This window comes from Candoia aspera, chromosome 1 (genome assembly GCF_035149785.1).
Source record: "Candoia aspera isolate rCanAsp1 chromosome 1, rCanAsp1.hap2, whole genome shotgun sequence".
Taxonomy (NCBI): domain Eukaryota; kingdom Metazoa; phylum Chordata; class Lepidosauria; order Squamata; family Boidae; genus Candoia; species Candoia aspera.
In genome coordinates this window covers 279,153,514-279,178,181 of record NC_086153.1, presented here as the reverse complement: position 1 = coordinate 279,178,181, position 24,668 = coordinate 279,153,514, and the positions used below count along the sequence as shown (strand labels likewise).

General features: G+C 39.6%; 2 protein-coding genes across 2 annotated transcripts in view; both read right to left on the bottom strand.

The window, feature by feature from the left end:
* The window catches only part of LOC134507582 (cytosolic phospholipase A2 epsilon-like), a 51,512-nt gene extending 38,609 nt beyond the window's left edge, over window positions 1–12,903 (bottom strand). The window contains exons 1-2 of the mRNA XM_063318357.1: window positions 12,877–12,903; window positions 8,234–8,306 (exon numbers count right to left, since the gene is read on the bottom strand). Of these exons, the coding sequence (XP_063174427.1) occupies window positions 8,234–8,306; window positions 12,877–12,903 (100 nt within the window). The remainder of the gene's footprint in view (window positions 1–8,233; window positions 8,307–12,876) is intronic.
* Window positions 12,904–18,559: 5,656 nt separating this feature from the next.
* Window positions 18,560–24,668, bottom strand: part of LOC134507572 (cytosolic phospholipase A2 epsilon-like) — a 58,908-nt gene continuing 52,799 nt past the window's right edge. The window contains exons 19-21 of the mRNA XM_063318345.1: window positions 24,402–24,571; window positions 23,448–23,634; window positions 18,560–18,774 (exon numbers count right to left, since the gene is read on the bottom strand). Coding sequence (XP_063174415.1) covers window positions 18,560–18,774; window positions 23,448–23,634; window positions 24,402–24,571 — 572 coding nt within the window. The remainder of the gene's footprint in view (window positions 18,775–23,447; window positions 23,635–24,401; window positions 24,572–24,668) is intronic.

The following is a 24,668-nucleotide window of genomic DNA, read 5'->3' as shown; positions in this document are numbered from 1 at the left end:
AACTAGGACTTAGGTAAAACCTGCCCTGAGCAAAGCATCTGGGGAAGGCAGACTTTTTTTTCTAATGCCTAAAAAGGGCTATAATCAATTCAATTCAATACATTTATTGTTGTGGCCAGGCATGACAATGTTACAGTGTTGCCTTCAGAAGTAGATGATTTCTGTCATTAAATCCAAAGTGTACAGTCTTCAAGCTTGTGTGTGGTTTTTTTGGAATCATGAGTTTTGCCATCTGAGTGACAGATGTTGTTGCAGTTGTTAAACAATTGGGAAACAGAACTCCTCCATGAACTTGAGTTCTGTTAGCAGATCCTCATGGATTACCTGCCAACCACTGCATTAAGCCTACTTGGGTGAACTTCATTTTCATATCCAGACCAGAGAAATGCACTTGCTGTGTAATCAGAGTGCTCCCCCACCAAATTTCTGAAGCCAGGTTCTTTCCTTGTCCAGTTAAATCTTGTAAAACTCATCACTCCTTTTCTTTCAACCCTACCATTATTCCCATCACAACAGAAAGATGCAACTGTTATCTGTTATGTGTTTGTGAAAAGGAAGGAAACCTATTTTTCATTCGCTGTTTATTCATCAGAAGGAAAGGTAGGGACAAGTAGGTAGGGTATAGGGAGGAATATTTTCCTCCTGCATTGTGAAGCAGGAAATGGCCAGAAGCTTATTACAGAGGTAAGTAAAAGATGGAACCAATAAATATTGTGCCTTCTAATTACCACAGGAAATCAAGGGTAGTATTTCCAAAGTAAAACCAGAGGGTGCCATTTCTAAGGTAACCAAAGAAACTGTAAGTGTTTGTATAAAGATAGCTTTGACTGACTTTGTGATTGATCAAAGATGTCCTGTGGGTTATCAGCCTAAGAAGCAAAATACTGATTGTGTCCTTCAAATACTTTTATTGCTAAAGGTCACAGTTGATGATTGAATGGCATCCTGGGGTCCATATTCCAAAATGTGGAAAGTGTCGGAGACCAGCATAAAAAAAGTGGTCAGACCAGGATAAAATCTATAATTAAATGTAATCAGTTCATACGATTATTCCTGAGATAAGAATTATAATTCAATGACAATCTGGGAATAACCGCAGGGGGCAAGTCTTTAGGAGCTTAGGCATCATCACTTGCACACTGGACAGTTTTCTGATAATCCTGGAAAATGGTAAGGACTTTCAATTAAGCTCTGTAATGAAATGCAGTCTCATTCATTCATTCATTCATTCACTTTATACCCTGCCTTTCTTCTAGGAGCTCAAGGTGGCTGATGTGAGCTTTCCCTTCATATTATCCCCACAAGAATACTGTGAGAAAGGTTGAGCTTCGAAAGAGTTAATGGCCCATCCATTGGTCATAGTAGTGTCCCCCAATGAGCCTGCATGGCCTCCCTGATCCTAGTCCAACACCTTAACCATGGCACAACATAACATAGAGCTGGCCATCAATTGGCAGCCTACAATTCTTTTCTTCATACCTTGAAGGATGTCATTCACCAGAACCTTTACACACTTCTTTTTTTATTATTTTGCATAGTGTGCTCTGCTAATTAATTATGTAACAATAAAAAAAATTAGTATGGGCAAGCAATATTGGTTTTCAGAATATTATTGATTTCCTGTTAGGTAACAAATAAATCAAGACTAACAATAAATCCATCAAATATAATCATTTAACCATTTGTTCCTCTTGTCTTTTGACAAATGATAGTGTTTTGCTATTGGCATTCTTCTTTTCCCACCAATTAGTGCCGTGCAAATCTATTTATCTATTAAACAAATTTATATAGCCACCCAACTCTCACACAGTGACTCTGGACATCTTACAGAGTTAAAACCAAGAAAACAAGGGGGAAAAAACCAATAAATCTCCCCAAATAGGTTTGTGATTAGAAGATTTTGTCTCCCATATTCAGCCTACGCCATCACCATTTATAGCTCTATGATTTGTTGGGGACTACATGGTATATTGAGGTTTTAATGAAAAAAAAATAGTTCTCTTATAGATATAATCATGTTATCTTTGATATAAAGATAGAAAAAGCCTCTCTATGTGAAATAATAAAGAAACGTATATATATCCAGGCATTCTTGCAACTAAGGAAATCTCATCTCTAACACTCTAACAATAATTTCTTGTTAACTATGAAAAGTCAGATCAGAACACATTTCTTCAGCTCCTTGTATCCAGGTCCTGTGAGGCCAGGAACCTGTGCAGGCCTGAATCATCTATTGCAAACTGTTCAGTCAGCATGATAGCTTGGATCTGTATGATTTGCACAAATACTGCAAATTTTAAAAGGGCTACAGAAGCATAACTTGTATCACAGTGATACAACTGGTGATATTGTAAGAGCCTCCCGAATGGATCCATCACAAGAGAAATGTCCTGATTTTTAAAATGGAACATATATTTTAAATTACAAAGGCAATTTCAACACTTTCAGTGGGGGATGCTGCTTTGGCTGGCCAAACCAGTTCACAAATAATTCCTATTGTCTAGAGCTTGCTTTATGTTCTTTTCACCTTGCACATTTCCATGTTGAATGTGCTGCATTTTTTTAAAGGAGAGGCACCTCCTTCCTATTTACAGCTATAATCTTCAATGTGATTAGCCATTCCATTTTTTATGAAGCGCAGAGGTGTTACTGGTGATCACATGCTTGTTGCATTATACAAGCAACAACTTGCTATTGATTGTAATCAGCAGTCATTTACTTCAACAGATTCTACTGAAATCACATTGCTTTAAAGTTAATCATTTGCAAAGAATAGCAGAAGTATCCTGAAGCAAGAGGGTGACTGTCTGGTGTTGTTGAGTAGAATATATTATCAAGTAGAATCTCATTGAAAAGACTAGCTGGAAAAGGTCCAGGTAGGGCTGGGGCAAACTGTCGCAGACTGGAGTGTCTTGCTTAGGGTTCCAGCCAGCCAATCATCCGTCATTTTCCAAGACATCCAAAAGAGCCACTATCTATCCATGGCCTTTGCAATGTGTTTGAAGGAGAAGGCCTAAGCAAAATGTCTCTTCTCAAAGCACCGGGGCAGCTGTGCCCTCTGAAAAGCTTGGGACGACTGATTAGAGGAGTCAATGAGACTTCCAGCAAAATGGCAGCATGTGCATATCCATGCAGACAAGCCACAGGAAGCCAACAAAAAAAACCTGACAGGCCTTCCAAACTTGTAACTTCCTCAAAACTTTGAGGAGGGATACTTCATTTATGCTTTGCAAAGTGGCTTTTGGGATGATTTGTACAGCCCCAGCATGTCCAGGCCTCTTTTGAAGCAGCTATCTGTCAGGGTTAAGGCAAAGAAACTATGCTGAGCCAGGAAAGAAGCTCTGGTCTTTATCGTTTCTACCATACAAACAGAATCTTGCCAAACTGACCAAAACTAGCAGGCTCTTAGGGAAAAACTCCAGAAACTCTAAGGCGGGTCCTGCCTGAACTTCTTGGCCAGGTGCCCAAGGTCTTCGACACCGTGAGTGCATTTTTCCCCCTGGAAGGCGCCCCCTCCTTCCTCACCTGCGACCTCCATAATACTATCAAAGGTCGGATAGCTCTTTGAAGATGTCCACTATTTATCCAAGAAGGCAAGTAGTGTTCCCATGACACCCTATGTCATGGGAACTATGGTTTTTTTTCCTTTTCTTGTCCCTTACCTATGATTAATTGAGCCAATTAGTCAGTCCGAGTTTCTAGATTCACATGACACACTGAACCACAGATAAATCACACAGTCTGGGTTAACATAAGGTGCTAGGTAAAATATGGAGAGACAGATTAGAGTTTAGTAAGTCAAGCAAAAGAACCTCAAAGCGCTCTAAAAAGACAAAGCAGAGGGCTTCAAGTTGCTCATCCACACAGTTCACATTTATATGGGTTACCCTGTCAACCTATCCCTCAATTAATATTTAAATTATAATTGTGGGTAAGTTTGCATCTATATAAAATAGCCTAATTCTTATTTATAAATGAGTTTATAAATTTGCATCTATATAAATCAGCAGGCATAAATGTTAAAGACACCCATGACCTCCTTTTGGCAGGAGAAGGGAAACCAGGCCTCTGGTATTCTGACCAGGCCTCTCTTTTTTCCCCATCAATCAGGCAGCATTTTGTGTTACTGAACAGGCGAATCTGCCAGGAAGTGGGGGGGCATTGTGTATGTAAAAGGGGGCAGGGCCTTGAGCTCATGGTCACAACTGTAAGGTATAGAGAAATACAATTTGTAAATAAGGAAGATCTATACATATATATAGCCATATAAGGCAATAACATATAGATCTTGGTTGGGGGAGATTTTAAGGTGTAAATACTAATATTAGTTAATAGCAAAGTTCAAGCTAGTAAGTAACACAATGTTAAATAATTAAACTAACACGAAGACAGAAGGAGATAGTGGGGAAAACTCATCAAATGATAAGAACTAACACAGGTAAAGATTTAAATGTGTAAAAGCCTTGGAGTGCTTGGAGTGTGAGGTGGAAACTGGCAGGCTTACAAATAAGGTAACAACTTAGAACGCTTTCAAAAGGAACAAAGGGAAGAAATGGGCCTAATTAAAAGCTTAGCCTTCAGATGTCTTGTAGCCTAACACTGACCAACAGAGGAGACATATGCCAGATGTGTGATAAGAACAACATCAAAAAACCTTGGAATGTTTAAAATGTTTCAAAATGAGGCTTTTACAAGCGTAAGCAAAATAAGATAGAGGGGTCCAGGGGATGAGGCGGTCGGAAGATTGTACGTCTGAGAGTACCCAGCCAATGGGGAAACAGGCCAGAAAAGGGGGGGGGGCTGGACAGGGAAAGGTATAAGAAAGTGTGTATTTGTAATTTTGGGTGTGGCAACTCTCCTTTCGATCAGACTCTGCGTAGCCTGGTCGAGGTGCCCACCGCGCTTTGCAAACCGCTCAAATAAAGTAGGTGCCTTTTCAGAGATCTCTGGTCCGGGTTTTCATTATTTTTATATCTAACACAGCTGCCATCTTAATTTTTTTGACACACACACTCCTCGTGGATACCCCATGACTAAATGTTCCTATTTGGAGGGGGGTGATTTCCCCCCCCCTCCCTTTTTATGGCTTTTTGCTAACTAGTTTTTTTTTTTTTAATCTCTCTAAACCTTGGGATTCTCCCAACCCTTTCATGCTAGCTTAGCTACCAAAAGATCAAAATTTAGTGACTTTTTGTTACTCTAAGGTAAGGATGAAGGAGATATTTATTCTAGCAGGATGTGTATATATTTCAGCTTGGCTATCTTAAACAGGAAAACCCCAAACAAAATGCCCATTTTGTCAAATTCGTATGTTTGGGGTTTTCCTGTTTGAAAGAGCCGAGTTTAAATATGTATACACAAATTAGCTAGTGTACCATCCTAGAGATAGCAGATTCAAACATTCAGGCAAGCATGATGCTTCTTCAGGTGCCAATAACACCACAAAATATATTTGGGTGAAGCCAGTGCTGCTTTTAAGGCAAACCACATCAAACTCTGCTTCCACATGGAATGCTTACATAGCAGGAAGAAGATTATACTTAGTTATTGAAGCTTAGACTTTCATATATGGTAGGTGGGTGGTTCTGTCAATTTGATTTTCACTGAATTTCATATCCGACTGACCATTTGTTCTCATTAGTGCCTGTTTACAAACTCAGCGGAAAAAGTTTGCATAAAAATACATTTCCTTCCATGCTCCAAAGTATGCATTGTTTAGGGACGTTTTTTTAATAGCATGTTCATTCTTATGAGCAACTTTCCCACAAGAAAATGTATTTCAGCATGCACCCGAGGTCAGAATGTTGACTGCCTTCCTGTTGCATTTTGCCAAGCTTTTGGGAAGCAGATAGGATACAGAGGCTACTGTCACTGACATTTTGTGTTGGCTTTAGTTTTTGATTTAATGGAAATCATGATGTATTGGTATTTTCACTGGTAGACTCACAGTTATGTTCCAAACATATACTGTAGAAATTTTTATACCCCATCCTTACTTGTCTATTCAACAGTAAATCTGTTTGTTTGTTTGTTTGTTTAATTAAGGACAAATTATCTTGTGTACAGAAATACCATTGGTGCATCATTAGAAGATAATCACTTTATCACATGACATGGCTGACCCAGTGAGCCTCCTGCCTGCTCATCATCACATGTGTCTCGGTCAAACATTTCTGAGAGCTTCCTGGCTACCACAAGGTTGGCTGTGAGATCATCACTTCCTGCATTCATGCAAACACCTTTTCTTTTCCTTTCTTAGGAGGTTGGGGGGATTTTGAAGAAAAAAAAATGTTTGCAGTGGTCTGATTGGAATAGGTGTCACCATAGTCAGAGTTGGGAGAGTTCGCACCCCTCTCCTTTTCTGCCTCTGTCCCATGCTTCTTCCCAATGTTCCAGGGAATGAAAAGTAAACTAGGGAGACACAGAACTTCTAGGACAAGTTCTAGAGCTACTATGGAGTAGCTCTAGCAATTCATCTCTGTCCTAGCAGCCACCTGTTAATTCTCTTATCCCTGTCCAGACTACATGAGGAATTTCATTTAGACATAAATAATCCTGAGGTTTTTCAGGGCTCAAATTTTTTGGTGTTCATAAAACATGCTAATCATTCTTTGACCAACTTAAGTGCAATGGGCCATTATAATCTAATATTAGGAGTTAATAGATACTAGATTCTGTCAGCATGACCAGCGTGACCTATCCTTAGATTACGCTAAGGATAAGTGGGGGGGAAGCTATTAAATGCTATTTGCAGCATAGAAGGGCATTTATGGCATGTGTTGCTTTAGAATTCCACATAGCAGCATTTGTGCTTAGTTGGTTCTGCCCATGAAATTCTCATCTCATGAAGAATCAGTAGCATGGTACCCACAGATAGTTGTTGTATTTGTACATGGCACCTGTACCTCCCCAATATATTTAAAACAAAATAAGGATTTTTAAGGTATGCTTCTTTCTTTACTAAATGATTTAGTAAAATAATCAGTGCATTAAAAATACACTGAAAAATTTAAAAACAACATGAATATGTTTTGCAATGTGGTTTCAGATGAGATAAGTATAATCATTTCTTCTTAAGACTGCAGATACAAACCAATGAAGAACATCAACAATGTTTGATACATATTTAAAATCAAAGAATCCTCTTCAATATTCTCAACTCAACAATGAGCTCTCTTGGAAGTCTTAAAAATACAGAAAGAGGACATGGATAGGAACTTGAGCCAGCTTGGGACTCTTATTGCATAATGTTTTCTTCTAATCTACTCTGTGTACATATTAGTACTTTAGCTGGCAATGTTGTTTAGTTACTACTTTTGCTTAAAAAATTTTTAGGAAATTGGAAAAACGTATTGAACCACCTCTCATTATGAATCCTAAGGTGGATTTACTGTCCATTTTCTCCAAATCTTATAAAACAGTGAGGCAAAGAAACTACTTTGACTTTTACAGTTAGATGAAAAGTGAAATTTTTCATATTGATGGAAAAATGTTACCCATGATAGGCATCTGCAGAAGGGTTGGTGGACAAATAACATGTGTCATGATGTCATCACACAATGTAACTTACATCCTTGCTTCAGACATTGTAAAACAATCTGTGGAATGATGACATGAAATGGATGTTGTCATGTTAACATTATTGTGGCTTCCTGTGGATGTCTGTGGACACAATAGCAAATCCTAAAGAATCCTTCAGGTAAGGTTTGTTTGACTCATCCTCCAGAAGATGCTTGGCTCTTAGATCACATGAATGGTGCCTATGATGTTCTAGTAGTTTTACGGTTTACTGTTTCTATTATTTATTACATTAAATGTATTTAATGCATTTGTTTTTACTTTGTTGTATCCCTCCTAGAATCCATTAGGATTGGAATGTACTATCAATATGGTAAAAATAAAGAAATCATGAATAAATATTTGCTATCCATTTTTACTTACACTGACCAAATACTTTTTTTAATAGATTGCCTCAATGGGTGAAATGTCATGAACTTACATCATCTCATGAAATGTCATACTAACTCCATCATTTTTCAGCATTTGCATGCAAAACCTCCACGTGAGATTTCCAAAAGTGGGCACTTGGCCTAAAGATTTCAGTGGCAGTGGGCACATTTAGCATTCAAAAAGGTTGCTCATCCATGTTATACTCTGATTCAGCCTTCCTGTGATTATTTTGTCCCTTGTGATTCTAAGCATCTTATACCAAAAGGAAAGTTGAGGAACTCACATAGATCTGCCTTCCGGAGATTCTTGATTTTTATGATCTTTACCGTGAGGAGACTACAGGGAGCTGGTTCCGTCTACAGAATGAAAGCAAATAGAAAATATTTATCAATTTATCAATATCAATTAATATTTAGTTTGCAGGAGAGTTTATATCTGGCTGGCTGCTATTCTGTATATCATCGGACAAAAAGGCAAAAACAAAAATACATTCCCACACCTCCAAGACAGTCAGTATTCTGCTTCTCCAGACAAAGTCTGTTGCTCTGGAATACAAGACTACATAGCATGCTGAAAGCCAGACAGGACAAGCCCATTTTGTAATGTTGCCTGAGCTTTAGTGATCAATTATCTTTTTTTGGCCTGTCAGCACATCTGGAATTTGGAAATATATTATGGCATATAATAAAATTTGAAAAGTCAATTAAGAGTTTTCTGTCATGGAGTACTTGCCTATTTGTGAAATGGCTACCACAGTGGCCATAAAATAATTACCAGAAGCCAGACTGGGGAGGATTTCCCTTACCTCATACGCTTTTGATCATCTTTGTCTTTTTTTCCAGAGAGGTGAATACCTTTCCAATCAAAGCACTGCATTTCAGCCACCACCATTTTCCTTTTCTAAGCATACTTATGGAAGTATGGAGGCAGTCTTGGAAAAACAGATGTAGCTGACAGCTCCCCATTTAATCTTCTCTTTAATTAAAAGAATCTGAAAATCAGGTGAAACCTGCCAGGGAGGAGCCTGTGTGCATTCTGGGTCCTCAGGTACCAGGTAGTCTTGTGCCTATACTGGCAAATTCATTCACTTGTGTGCACAGCTGTACAAGGCTTTGCCAGGACTTGATCTTTTCTTGACTTATATTTTACAATAAAAGTGAACTGATTCCATCTTTTGCTTAAGATCCAATCTGCAACTGATAACTGACTGCACACTGGAACATATAACAACATGATGCATATCTATTTCTACAGAATTATAATTTCCAGTTCAACTGGATATGCAAAAAAAAAAAAAACCTCCTGGGATTGCTTTTTTAAGTAGAAAAGCAGGATAGGAAGGCAGGAAGAGTTACCACTATTGAATTACCCTTTTATTTCTACCTAAAGTGGCAGATATAATCCCTTCAAATATACTCTGAATTTTCACAAACCAAAAACATGCAAACAAAAAGCATGCAATACCAAACAAAAAATGAAAAATCCTCAAACAAGCAAAAACTGACTCCACTGTTACTTCCAAGAAGCAAAAATCTGGATGGAACCCAAGGCTTAAAAGATGTAGAATTCATGTATTTCTTTCTTTGCAATGTTGCCATTCTGAGATCCTGTCCGGGATGAAGCAATGAATCTGCAACTGCAATGAATTGCAAGTGTTTCAAGAAATATTTGTTTGGAGATGTGAGAACTTCCATTCTCACTCTGAGCACTTTGAATTTCTTCAAGAAGAAGTGCTGACTGTTGAATTTTGCTTTGATTAACAACACTCCTATATTATGCAGTTATATTTCACTATGTATTAGATGAGAGAGAGAGAGAGGGGGGGGGAGATTGTGGATAGAATTACACCAAATCTTGTGGCCCTAAAAGTTCTCAACTATTCAAAACTGCATAGGTAGATGGCACTTAGATTAGTCAATCAGGAACTCAGGCAGTTCTATGTGCAGTTTGCAATTGGCCTGGTAGTTAAATTTTTCCCCAGTAATATAATGAGGTTGTGGTTTCCACTGCCCCTAAAAGCTGCAGGCTGTGCTAGGAGCTTATGGAAGACATTCTCCCCAAAACCTTGCTTCTGCCTTCCAGCATCAACCACCTCTCTCGGTCTCATGGTAAGGCCAATCCCACTTCCTGTTATCTAACCCACTGAGCAGCCTATCCTTGCCTAGGAATGACTGTACCAATACTGTAATGCTTCCCATGTACCTTCATATAGCCTATAGACACCCAACTTCTTCTTGATCGCCACTTTACCAAAGCTCCAAATATTCCATGAAATACTTCCACTGTGATTACAGGTAGTCCTCACTTAACAACTACAATTGGGACCAAAATTTGGTTGCTAAGTGAAGCGGTCATTAAGCAAATCCAACCTGATTTTACAACCTTTTTCACAGCAATCATTAGGTGAATCACCGCAGGCATTAAGTGAACCACGTGATCGTTAAGCAAATCATGCAGTTCCCCATTGATTTTGCTTGCCAAAAGCTGGCTGGGAAGGTCAAAAATGGCAATTATGTGACCACAGGACATCATGATGGTCATAAATGCGAACTGGTTGCCAAGCACCCAAATAGTGATCACATGAGTGTGGGGACGCTGTGATGGTCATACGAGTGAGAACTGGTTGTAAGAAGTATTTTTAGCACTGTTGTAAGTCTGAACCATCATTAAATGAATGGTTTTTAAATGAGGACTACCTGTACCTAGAATTTGGAGGCACCAGTAAACTTGGAAATCTCTGTCCCCAATGCCATCTGCAGATCTCTTAATTTGCTGATAACGTGAGGGTGAGCCTGGAGAGGTTGAACTTTCATATAACTAAACACCTTGATTTGGTTTAACCACACACTTGAACACACTTTCCAACTTTGCCATCTGCCAAGGAGCTAAAATTTAGGATATAGAAAGATAAGGGTGATATATCTGGGTCACCAATGTGGACCCAAGCAGTGTTTTTGCTATTCATGGTCTGATAACATATCTAAAAGGGTCTTGAAGGACAGTCAAGTATGTCCCAACCTGCCTCATGATTAAATCAGCTTACCAAGACCATTTTGCTGCATGGCTTCTCACTTCCTTATTTAATTTTGGTCAGCCACCAAGCCAAGGACATCTTCAAACAGAGGGTCTGAGATATCAGTGCTCCAACTCATATAGAGACACTTGCCAGCATGAAAACCTGAAAATGGCTAGCCAAGAATAAAAATATATTCCAGATAGAAAAGTAACTGCCAAGATGATGATTTTATTTGAATATTTTATTGAACATCTTGGTATGTTGTATCTATGTTATTTATTTTATTATTTTATTTTATTATGTTGATGGTATGTAATGATTTGATATGGTCATCTGACTAATCAATAAACTAAACTATACTAAGCTATTTGTAAGGCAAAGGTAAAGGTTTCCCTTGACATTAAGTCCAGTCATGTGCGACTCTAGGGGGCGGTGCTCATTTCCGTTTCAAAGCCGAAGAGCCAGCGTTTGTCCGTAGACACTTCTACAGACATGTGGCCAGCATGACTACACGGAACGCTGTTACCTGCCCGCCGAAGCGGTACCTATTAATCTACTCACATTGGCATGTTTTCGAACTGCTAGGTTGGCAGCAGCTGGGACTAGCAACAGGAGCTCACCCCGTCATGCGGATTTGAACCGCCGACCTTCCGATCAGCAAGCTCAGCAGCTCATCGGTTTAACCCGCAGCGCCACCGCATCCCTTTTAAGCTATTCGTAGTCATTCATTATTTTCCTATGGTCCAGGTTGACCTGAATCATTTCCAAGCAGCATGAAACAATAGGCACTTGCAAAGTGCCTCTTCCATGCCTTATCATTTTGGACTGAAAGATTCTCTCTGTTCTGCCAATATTCTAAACTTAACAGAGATATTTATGGATAAACCTGGAAGTTCTCAGAAAATTACATTTTATGCATACTATGCACTTGGAAAATTATAAGATTAGGGAATGACATATTCTAGACTTTTATGTTATGACCATGGAAAGAGAGCTTTGTATGAATATGGGAGACAGGGAGAAGAATAAACCAAATAAATTAGGGTAAATACCTATGAAGCTTCAGTCCCAACTCATTACTTGTAATTATGTTGTTTTATAATGCTGAAAATAATCAGTTTCACACACCAGGAAAAAAGTAATTATGTAACTTACATTTTTAAAAAAATGATTATCAAAAGCTTGTTGAAAATTTCAATCTTGTGTGCCTCCCTTTGTTGGTGAATTTTGACAGATATTCCATTTTTAAAAAAGAGGGCTATAAATGCCAAAACATATTTGGAAAACTTCTCTGTGTAACTGCTGACAGGTCCATACAAAACTCCTATTCTGATATTCTCCTGTACAGTGCAAAAGATTCACCCATCCACCCACCCCCCTGTGAAGTTATGGTTGCACTCTGAGAAGTAAGCAAGCTTGAATGTCTGAATCTGTTTCAGTGAACGTGGACTCACTGTGTGGACTAGCTAGTTATCAGCATCAACAGAACACCCCCTCCACCAAACACTGGAGGCATAGGAAGAAGCATACACTGCAGCTGGCCCACAGATGAGAGCCATGTGAATATCTCAGCACTGCTACCTAATCTACATTCTAGTTGACAGATGGAGACAGCACCACTCTCCCAAGGATTTCAAAGTTTCCTTTGCTTCCAGTCAGCCAGCTGACTTAGCTGAGTTTTAGCATTCTCAGTTTTATAGTACCACCTTCAGTGCCCAGCTGGACTAAACAAGATGAAGGTATATCAAAATGTCAATCAACTGCTTAAGGATAAATGTTTCATAAAACTGAAGATATCAAAGAATTCTGCACTGAAGTATCACTACTGTATGAAAATATAGTCTTAGTTAAAACTCCTCAATAGCAAGTGAGATAACTTGTAATTCAATTGGCTTTCCTGAGCAACTTACCTGTTGTTTGCTTGGAAATAACCCCATTGTGTCCCTTGTTTGACAGATCCCACAACAGGTTCCCAGCAGGCAGTGATGGATAAAGCAAATGTGTGCTCTTTAAGTTCAGGAGTCGATGAACAAGTATTTTACAATCTGGCTCGCAGCTCCACCCCACTTAAGTGTCATAAAAGTGAAGCAATCATTTTCATCAAACTATTATGCTAAGAGCAGAGAACCAGTGTACCAGACATCTACTTGCAGCTTCACTGATGCTGGTCAGAAAAGTACAATATAAATACAATTGATGACAACTACAGTGAAGATCATGATGGCATTAATAACATTAATGAAGGAAGCTGCAACCTATCCTTTAATGTTGAGTTAGTTATAAAAATGGGCTAAAATAAATTTTTAAACAGAAGCTTCTTTATTTGAATGGACGCCTAACTATATAAAACAATCAAGCAAACATGGTAATTAAAAAAGAGCAGAAATTACTCAAAATAATTCAGAGAAGGCAAAACCAAGACAAGACCCACCCCAACTCACTTCAGGAGATGGTGGAAGCTGATGGCCTGCTAGACGAGGAGAGCCAATTTGCTCTTCATGAGGTCAGTTAGTTCAAGGAATGGGTGGACATCCCTACTTTTCATTCTTATGTCAACTCACCCTTACAATGTACATTACTTTACTTCATTACAATTTCTGGTAGGTGTTTGTGGTATTGGGTAAAGACCAGGTCTGGTAACACATAGTGAGGCTTCCTGTGCATTAGTAAATACGAGGACTCTTAAGGAGTCAAAACAGGGTCAGGATTGCAACAGCCTGATCAAGGGGTCTCTACCATCCCATTGTGTGTGCCAGCTTATATTACTTGACTGCTGGCATCAAGTCAAGGCTAAGAATTTGCTATACCTGGTAGAATTCTCCAGCATGCATATGTTTGCCAGCACGAAAGTTGGTCACAGTATGGGTTGTACATCTAGACCGCAAGTTGCATCAAATCTTGTGTCAAGTTATAACCTAAGAAATCATGACAAATACTGATGGATGGTGATCACTATACTGTGTCTCCTGTATTCAAGGATCCTAACTTCTCTTTCCTCTTCCCTGCTAAATTTGGCATGGCTATTAATTAAGTGACTTAGAAATTTTAGAACTCAGTTACATGTTACTTGTGCTTCAGGTATGCTGCCCCAAAATCATTATTAGCTCAGAGGTACCCACAGGATCCAACTCTTTCCTCAAAAGCATGAAAGCAGCATCACACCATCACAGTGCAAGCACCATTCCTTTCATATGTGCACTCAAGGTCATGATGCACTACAAAAGGGATGGAACTTGTGTCACAATAGGACAAAGCTGCTTTCTTCATTTGCCCTCCCTTGACTCCTCTGCACAGTTTTCAAGAACTCAGGAAACAGGAATCTAAAAACTGGCTTATTTTTTACACCATAGAGATGGCATAGCTGGTGTTTCACCCTCTCTTCTGTCTTGAGTTCCTTCCCACTTTATTTCATTCAAGAATAATGCAGATAAGGTTCAAATGCACAGAAGAGACAGGACCACACAGGAAGGACATACAACTATCAGAGGCTACATCAAACAGACATTTGTGTAATCTCATATAGTCTGGCCTCTCTCACTTCATACATCCAAAATCAGGTGGAATGGAGCTACAAGGAAAAGAGAGTGATGATTTTCCTTAATCTAAGATTGGAATTCTAGACAGGGGATCCAGGCAAAGAACTGTAATGATGTGCATTCTTACCCATGCAAATTGTGGAAACTAAACAAAGGTGTGACAGGCTTGTTTCCTTGTAGCTAAAAGAAGTTTAGAACTTCAGTTAAGCAATAGAGAAGAATACAGCTGGAGGATAAAAGTAGCCTTCTGAAAACTAGAGAAGGCTACAGCAAAGTTTGGGTTGTATCTAGCCTGGAAAACTTTATCCTTTTTTTTTCCCATGGGCTGGAAATAGAGGATTACTTCTTCAGAGAGCTGAAGGTAGAATAACAGAAGAAAAACTCCTTCCCTTGTTTCTTACCTTCGTAAGCTTTGAAAGTTTGGGGATGTTTGAAAAACCTGCCAAACTAGTTGGACCAAAAATAACAGTGGGATGAAAATACCCTTGCGGATAGTGTCATTATATACACTAGTCACTAATCAGATACACTACAGTTAGCTGTATCTGATTAGAGTCACTAGTCTCATGTGTTGTTTTTGGAAAGACATTGTTGTCTCGCTTCCTGAATAATATGTCCTTTTAGCTTTGCAAGATAAGGTGCCAGGAGACACATTTTAAACCCACAAGTTCTTAATAAAATAAAAAACAAGGCACAAGACATACATCAGGTTAGTCATTATGACAGAAGGGTGACCTTCAGTCCAGTGGCTGGCTATCTTGACTTCCTACCCTATGGCTCCATCCTAGAGACAGGTTACCAGATTGCTGGAGATCTTGGCTTCAAGGTGCTGGTGGTTAATGCCAGGTTTGTTTGTAACAAGACCACCTTTATCCATGACTTGCTGGTGGATGGGGCAGCATTACCAAAAGCTGGCTGGGCAATGGCAATGATGTTGCTTTGTCTGAAATCTGCCCAACTGCATATCAGATCCTTCAGCAGGCTCAACACTAAGGCCAAGAGGTGGTAAGAGGTAGTAACAAGTCATCTTATCTGCGGTCAATGACTCTGCTCCTGATATACTGGGATGTGAATGCCTATATGTTACATTGGGTTGTAGAGACAAACTTGAGAGCCTGGTGGTGTACCAGCCACCCTGCTGCCTGGCAGATCTCTTCCTGGACTGCTGGAGTTTGTCTCTGGGCTGGTGGTAGAGACCCTCCCCTTCTGCTGAAGGACATCAACCTCTATGCCTTAGGGGCACAGCAACATCCAGGCTTGATAGGTGAAGGTCATATGTTATACCTTGTCTTTTTTTTTTTTGGAGCTGATGTTGTATGATTTGGAGGGAAAAGATATTTCCACTACCCTTTTGCTGTGGTCAAATCACATCCTAGAGTCACCTGTGACCTCGGGGGGGTGGGGGTGGAATAGCAGGACTGATTCAGATGATTGGCCTCAGGCACTAAATGGATCCTATTGGTTTCCAGTGGATGCTTGGGAAGTTTCCAGCTCTCTGGCAAGTGATTCAGTCCCTGATGAATCAATGGCAATATCCAAGGTAAACATTGGACTCAACTGCTCCCAAGCATCCTCCTTCTGGAGGCCAGTCCCAGTTGGTGCCTCTCAGAAATGAAGTCCCAGAAATGATGCTTGGAACATCAGTGAAGAAAGACAAAAAGCAAATTCTGACTGAGTACAAGTACATACTCATGTTCAAGCATATACCATGGCTGTAAGGGAGGTGAAGCAGGCTCACTTCTCCCTTATTGCTTCAGCAGGCAATCATACAACATCTTTTAGACATTAAATGTTGTTTAATGTTTTGTATTTAGGATATGTACTGTGTAAAAATAGAGAAATTCCCACACACAAAGGGGTGGAGTGGAAGTCTTATAAATCCCCATACACAGGGGCATGACATAATGTAACATCTGTATCTCTCTGAGAGCTTAAGGGAAGATGGACTGTATATACCATTCTGATAGCTTCCATGTTAGGGAGACATCATTACAGACATCTTGTCATGAGTACTGAAGGTGAACAGGAGGGGGCCACTATCCAGGGGCAAAAATGCATGCGTAGTTTAGAGACTTTGAGCTGTCATTCAAAGAGACACAGAACAGACCCGCCTTGACTTTTGGGGGTTTATCTGTCTGGGTTTTCCCACGCTTCTTCAGTTTGGTAGGATTTTCTGTCTACTATAGCAGTAATAAAGCACTAGAGACGTCTTCCTCGTCTCGGCGTGGTTCTTGCTTAGTTAGGACACATCTCTTGCTTGGCTGCAGTGATCAGGTACTTCCTACAAAGTCACTTGGACTCACCAAAGTCTTGACTCCTCATGGGGAGAGTCGTTAGTGGCATCTAGGGTGCCATCTTTCCATATTATCTTTTGGCTTGTGAACTCTGAGGAAGTGGATAGGGTGCTGTCTAGATTATCTATTGCCACATATAGTTTGGACCCCTACCTATTCTTGCTTGTGAGGTATAGGTAGAGAAGTGATTACCTGGATCTGTGAGATTGTTAATGCTCTCTGATGAACAGGTGCTGCCAACAGCCTTGAAGGAGGCTGTGGTGCACTCCCTTCTGTAGATGCCATCTTGGAATCTAGCAATTCTAGATGATTATTGGTCAGCCTCCAACCTTCCCTTTTTGGGGAAGGTTGTTGAGACATTGGTGAGAGATAAGCTACACAGCACCCCAAAAGAAGTGGATTAACTGACTCTTTTCAGTCAGGTTTCAGGCCCAGGTATCAAACGGAGATGGTTTCGGTTGCTCTCATGGATGACCTTTGTCAGGACCTGGACAGAATGCTGCACTCTCCTGGTCCTTTTACACCTCTTGGTGGTTTTTGATACCATGGAAAGTGGGTATGTTACTGGATCACCTACGGGAGTTGGGGATATGAGGCACTGTCTTACAGTGCTTCTGCTATTCTTCAGTGGAAGTTTCCAGTCCATTGTGGTGTGAGATGAGAGCTTATCTCTGGACAGGCAAATGTTGTCTGTGAAAGAGCAAGCTTACGATTTGGGGGTCCTTCTGCACCCATGTATCCTGTCTGAGCAGCATGTGTAAGCTTTGGCTTTAGCTGATGTGCCCATTTTGGCTTTACTCAGCTTTGGCTGGTGCACAGCCTAAGTGCTACTCAGATAGACTATTGCAATAAGCTTTACACAGGGCTGCCTTTAAAGACTACCTGGAAATTACAACTGGTCCAGAACACAGTGGCCCATGTGTTAACAGGCTCCAGATTCTGGGAGCGTGTAACACCAATACTACAGTCCTTGCACTGGTTACTAACTCAGTTCTGAGTAAAGGGCTGATTTTAACATATAAAGCCCTTTATGGCCTGGCACCTGGGCATCTGCAGGACCTGAACCAACCTGATCTACTAGACCTTTGAGGGAGAAACCCTTTGTGGTCCCACACTTCTGGCAGGTGAGGGAAACTGAAGCTAGAAGGTGCTCTTCTCAGTGGCAGCCCCAGTGCTGTAAAATGGTCTTCCTGTGGTGATCAGGCTAGACTCATCCTTGTTGCACTCAGAAGGTTGTTAAAAAACTGAGGTTTTCCAGGGAGCATTCCAGCGATGCTTATCCACCATACCATCTTTTACTTGTTATTGTTATGCTATATGTGGTTGTTAATTTTGTGATTTTTTAATGATTTGGTTTATTTTTGTTTTAATTATGGATGTTTGAATCCTTTTGCATATCTTGTAAAAGTTCTGAATGTTGTGAGACTGCAACAGAATATAAATTCAATTAAATAAATATTGAAGCAGTCCAGAGTAACCTCTGCTAACTGCAAATACAAAAGGGAAGGAAAACAACATTGATCATAAACAGAAAGGAAGTGCCAGATCTATGCAACTAAAAAAGCAGCATGACCTTCAACCGCAGCTCAGTAATTAAATCAGAAGGCCATTTTTTAAATTGCAGTTTATTTATAAGTCTACCAGTTACGTCCATTAACATCATTATATTATATTAGACAGTATATTTACTCATAAGTTAATAGGGCTTAATATCCTGGAACTGCATTTAGCACCACAGCTTAAATTTGTATTACTGGTCCGTATTACTTCTGGTTCTTCTGGTGCTTTTTTCTCTCCACTGCAACATGCAAGGCTTCAATGATCTTGTTTTCATTGTTGAGGATGTTGTATTCTGTTAGTTTCACCAGTTTGTCAAAATTGTCCTCTGAGAAGCTCACCTCTCTTGTACCAAATGGGGAAAGTAAGCCGGAGACATCCACATTGCCATCTTCCATATTAGTAGATAAACGTTCCACGCCTGTAAAAAAAGCAACACTTTCATCAATAAACCATCTATTTAAGACAAACTTTCTCAGTCTGGTACAGATTATTGGATTTCAATTCTATTCCTACTCAGGGAAGACTGATCTAGGACATGATAGCAAAGATGCAGTCAAGCCAGTCACTTGAATCTGGTACAATTAGTACCATTGGCCTTCTTTAAATACTACCTATTATTTAGATCTCTGGTGTAAATATAACACTTGTTGTTTATTCGTTTAGTCGCTTCCGACTCTTCGTGACTTCATGGACCAGCCCACGCCAGAGTTTCCTGTCGGTCGTCAACACCCCCAGCTCCCTCAGGGACGGGTCCGTCACCTCTAGAATATCATCCATCCATCTTGCCCTTGGTCGGCCCCTCTTCCTTTTGCCTTCCACTCTCCCTAGCATCAGCATCTTCTCCAGGCTGTCCTGTCTTCTCATTATGTGGCCAAAGTATTTCAGTTTTGCCTTTAATATCATTCCCTCAAGTGAGCAGTCTGGCTTTATTTCCTGGAGGATGGACTGGTTGGATCTTCTTGCAGTCCAAGGCACTCTCAGAATTTTCCTCCAACACCACAGTTCAAAAGCATCAATCTTCCTTCGCTCAGCCTTCCTTATGGTCCAGCTCTCGCAGCGGTATGTTACTACAGGGAACACCATTGTTTTAACTATGCGGGCCTTTGTTGTCAGTGTGATGTCTCTGCTCTTAACTATTTTATCGAGATTTGTCATTGCTCTTCTCCCAAGGATTAAGCGTCTTCTGATTTCCTGACTGCAGTCAGCATCTGCAGTAATCTTTGCACCTAGGAATACAAAGTCTTTCACTGCTTCTACATTTTCTCCCTCTATTTGCCAGTTATCAATCAAGCTGGTTGCCATAATCTTGGTTTTTTTGAGGTTTAGCTGCAAACCAGCTTTTGCACTTTCTTCTTTCACCTTCATCATAAGGCTCCTCAGTTCCTCTTCACTTTCAGCCATCAAAGTGGTATCATCTGCATATCTGAGATTGTTAATGTTTCTTCCAGAGATTTTAACTCCAGCCTTGGATTCCTCAAGCCCAGCTTGTCGCATGATGTGTTCTGCATACAAGTTGAATAGGTAGGGTGAGAGTATACAGCCCTGCCGTACTCCTTTCCCAATCTTAAACCAGTCCGTTGTTCCGTGGTCTGTTCTTACTGTTGCTACTTGGTCGTTATACAGATTCTTCAGGAGGCATACAAGATGACTTGGTATCCCCATACCACTAAGAACTTGCCACAATTTGTTATGGTCCACACAGTCAAAGGCTTTAGAATAGTCAATAAAACAGAAATAGATGTTTTTCTGAAACTCCCTGGCTTTTTCCATTATCCAGCGGATATTGGCAATTTGGTCTCTAGTTCCTCTGCCTTTTCTAAACCCAGCTTGTACATCTGGCAATTCTCGCTCCATGAACTGCTGAAGTCTACCTTGCAGGATCTTGAGCATTACCTTACTGGCATGTGAAATGAGTGCCACTGTTCGATAGTTTGAACATTCTTTAGTGTTTCCCTTTTTTGGTATGGGGATATAAGTTGATTTTTTCCAATCTGATGGCCATTCTTGTGTTTTCCAAATTTGCTGGCATATAGCATGCATTACCTTGACAGCATCATCTTGCAAGATTTTGAACAGTTCAGCTGGGATGCCGTCATCTCCTGCTGCCTTGTTATTAGCAATGCTTCTTAAGGCCCACTCAACCTCACTCTTCAGGATGTCTGGCTCTAGCTCACTGACCACACCGTCAAAGCTATCCCCGATATTGTTATCCTTCCTATACAGGTCTTCTGTATATTCTTGCCACCTTTTCTTGATCTCTTCTGCTTCTGTTAGGTCCTTGCCATCTTTGTTTTTGATCATACCCATTTTGGCCTGGAATTTACCTCCAATGTTTCTAATTTTCTGGAAGAGGTCTCTTGTCCTTCCTATTCTATTGTCTTCTTCCACTTCCGTGCATTGCTTGTTTAAAAATAATTCCTTGTCTCTTCTGGCTAACCTCTGGAATTTTGCATTTAATTGGGCATATCTCCCCCTGTGACTGTTGCCTTTTGCTTGCCTTCTTTCTTGGGCTACTTCTAGTGTCTCAGCAGACAGCCATTTTGCCTTCTTGGTTTTCTCTTTCTTTGGGATGTATTTTGTTGCCGCCTCCTGAACAATGCTGCCAACTTCTGTCCAGAGTTCTTCCGGGACCCTATCTACTAAGTCCAGTCCCTTAAATCTATTCTTCACCTCCACTGCATATTCCTTAGGAATATTAGTGAGCTCATATCTAGCTGATCTGTGGGTCTTCCCTAATCTCTTTAGTCTGATCCTAAATTGTGCAAGAAGAAGTTCGTGATCTGAACTACAGTCATCTCCAGGCCTTGTTTTTACTGACTGTACAGATGTCCGCCACCTTTGGCTGCAAAGGATAAATATAACACTGGTGTCTTATAAATTAGTTTTCTGTAAGATTACACAAAACTTTATGAAATCACATCTAAACTCATCCAGAATGACCATAGATAGCACCTAGCCCCTGTTGTTAAGCATGTAACAGACACATAACCAGTAACACTAAATTCTCAGAGTCACATTAGTCAGATTTATCAAAAGTAAAGGGGTTCAGTTACAGAATCTTGGAAACAAGGTATCTTTCTTTGAACACTCTTATTATCAGGAAATACATTAAGACAGGCCTCTTTTGATCATCTTTCTAACTGCCTCTTGATGCTGGGGAGATATTGCTACCCATATGACTAATAAGGAAGGAGCTGTTCTGGCCTTGCAATATTTTGCACATCCCCGTTCCTGTTCCCAGAGAATTCCATTACACCTGGATATCTGAAGGACTACAGGTAAAACTAACCCCTTCAGTACATTCAACCAGAATGGGGATGCTGAAGGTATCTCCCCAAGTACAGTCAAAGAAAGGAGGCCAGCATTTTTCTCAGGATAGGCTCCTATCCTATAGAATATCTTTTTATCTCCAAAAATCTGAATGGTATCCTCCCTCACAATTTTTGGAGAGATTTGAAAATAGAACGCTTTTGCAGAGCTTTTAATGAAAGAGGAAGAAGGAAGTCAGTGTGAGATGCCAGGTTTAGTGGTCAGAGGGGCGCTTTAATATTTATATTTTATGGTTTCAGGTGCAATTTCTTAAACTCATGAAATCAGCACGATGGAATAAACAAACAAAAAAACAAAAAAACATGGTGGTGCCTTTAGGACCACCAATACCCACTCTGGATAATTGTAATGTGCATGGAGCTGCCTTTAAAGTTATCTGGAGATTTCACTTAATTTTAGATAAAAAACAGAAATGCGACCTCTCCCTCCCTCCAAAGAACTCAAATCCAAAAAAACCTGAAAATGCCAGCCCTGCCCAGCAACATGGAGCAGCCCACTTCTTGTTGCAACCCACTCCACTGCGGCCGTTACTGCTCTCCCAGAATTACTCTGAAAAATGGAGTTCCCATCCCATGAATAATGATTCAACTATGTTTTAAAGTTTCAAACAGGGTAGGTCTGAATTTTCTGAATGACTGGCTGCAAGTATAGAAGCCTTCACAGACCCTGCAATCAGACCATAAAGCTCTACATTCTGTCTCATCGCATGAGAAATACTAGATTGACAGAGACCAGGGACAGGACTTTTTCAGCAATGACCCAACACTGGAAATATAAAAAAAAAACTTTGTAAACTTAGAGTAAGAGTTCAGTGTAAATTTATACATATATCTGTTGCAGAGAAAGTCAGAAGTCATTCTTTTTCTGTATTTTTTTTTCTTGTACCTTTGACTTGTTCTTTCTCTTTTTTCCATTCTGTTTTTTTTACTTTCTACCTTAATTTTTATCTTTTTATCTTCACAATCTAATAAAGTTTAATAAAAAAGAAATATAAAAAAATAAAAAGCTTAAGGTATATTTGCTTCAGTCTACAGTAGCAAACATAGTCACATTGGATAGACTGTTGGATAGACTTTAATGGTATAATCTCAGTGGAATTTGACACCTCGAAATGACAGAAGTAAAGAAGTGTTTATGAAGAGAAAATATCCAACTGAACAGTACCAAAATTTGAGATAATAATCTTCAAGCATCCAAAACTTCTGAAACTAATGTGGCCTGATAATGCAAAATACTTTGCTTTACCAATACGAAATTTTGTACCTCCTTCATTTTCAAGTGTTTCTCTTTTTTTATTACATAATCAATAAAGAATTAGGAAGAAAAAGTGGGAAATGAAAAAGATTGGCTCAGTTTGCAAATTAAGTTTAGGATGATATGGTAATCCAATTACTATCATTTACCAAACACAAGTTTATGATTTAGCATGATGAGTGTGCTTGTTCAACAAAACCATAGATAAAACAAAGCGTGGTTTAGCATGATATGTAAAGGCATTATGTACCTTTACATAATGGTACATTGTGTACCATTATGTACCATTATTAATTGGAGGGGTGGCTGCATAATGAAGCCAACAAACAATTATTTTTATTATCTGCTTAAATTCAGGTTACACATGGTCAATTCATTTTTCAGATATAGCGATCACAGTATGAGTAATAAATTAAAGGAATGCTTAAGTGCCTGGATAGGACTGGATTATCTTGGGAAGTAGCATTATTTCAATGCTGGGAAGCAAAATGTTCTTTCAGAACTTACCAGGTGCTTCAAATGCTCTGAAGGTCTCATTGGTCAGGGGGAAAAAAAGCACTAAGGGAGCAGCTGCATTTTCTTTGTCTTCAAAAACATAGCACTCCTTCAGGTTGTTCCTATCTTCCTCACTGATCTCTGTCTTAGGGAATGGGACTCCCAGCTCAGAGACATATTTTGAAAACTGGTCCAGATTCTATGTGAATAAATTATCAAAAAGTAAGTATTAGTCACGTACCAAGCAAAACTAACTGTGTACCAACACATATAAGTAGAGTAAAACAGAATGGTGCTATATACTGTCTAGTATTGCTGTACTATAATTTTTATAGGGACGTATAGAATTCTCTATACATCCCTATTTCACCTCATCTGTAGCAGTATCCAGGACAAGCAGACCATTATTACAAAAAGCTTCTATTTTCGGATTCAAATATTAGTATTATCAGCCTTATCAAAACTGGGTCTTAGTTTTGTGTTGTAGTGGCTAAACATCTCATCATATACTGCATCCCTGAGTATTCTGTTTTCATATGAGTTTATGTTTTAAAGTGGATTGTTGATCATAATAAAGTATAAACAACAAATACCACACGTGAACTCAGCACCTAAAATCTACATAAATATTTAGAAACTTGGAAACAATGACACCCACACAACCATGTTCAAGAGAAATTCCAACTCTTAAAATTTCTACAGAAAAAATCCCTGTCCTGATCCAGAATTAACTTACTCTGGGCTAGCCATATTCTTCACAAAAAAATAATCTTTGCCAAAATAAGCAAGAGTCCATAGCAGGTAAACACCTGACTTTTTAAAAACTTACATAACTTATCCAAATTTGTGGGTACAAAAGAGGCAAATATATCTCCTGTGAAATTAGGGTACTCTTAAAATATCGTGGAGTTCAGCATTGACTCCAATGCAAAAGATTAAAGGTAGGGTTAGGTTGATGTCTCTTACCAAAGTCTGTGCTCCCCCACTATAATTTAAATGTAGTATAACATCCACTTTTCTCTCTGGTCTTAAAAGGGGTGGGTAGCTGGTATTGATGAAAAACCCAGTATCCACCACAGACAAAGGTTGGTCTGCTGTTTCCATCAATAGGTTAGGTCGAGAATCCAACACAGAGTCTGAAAAGCAAAGATTTCCAGTCAACATTCTCTAGTAGGAGTTCACAACTTCTCCTGGCTGCACGTGACCTTCCAGGAATGCTCAAAAAACATTTTA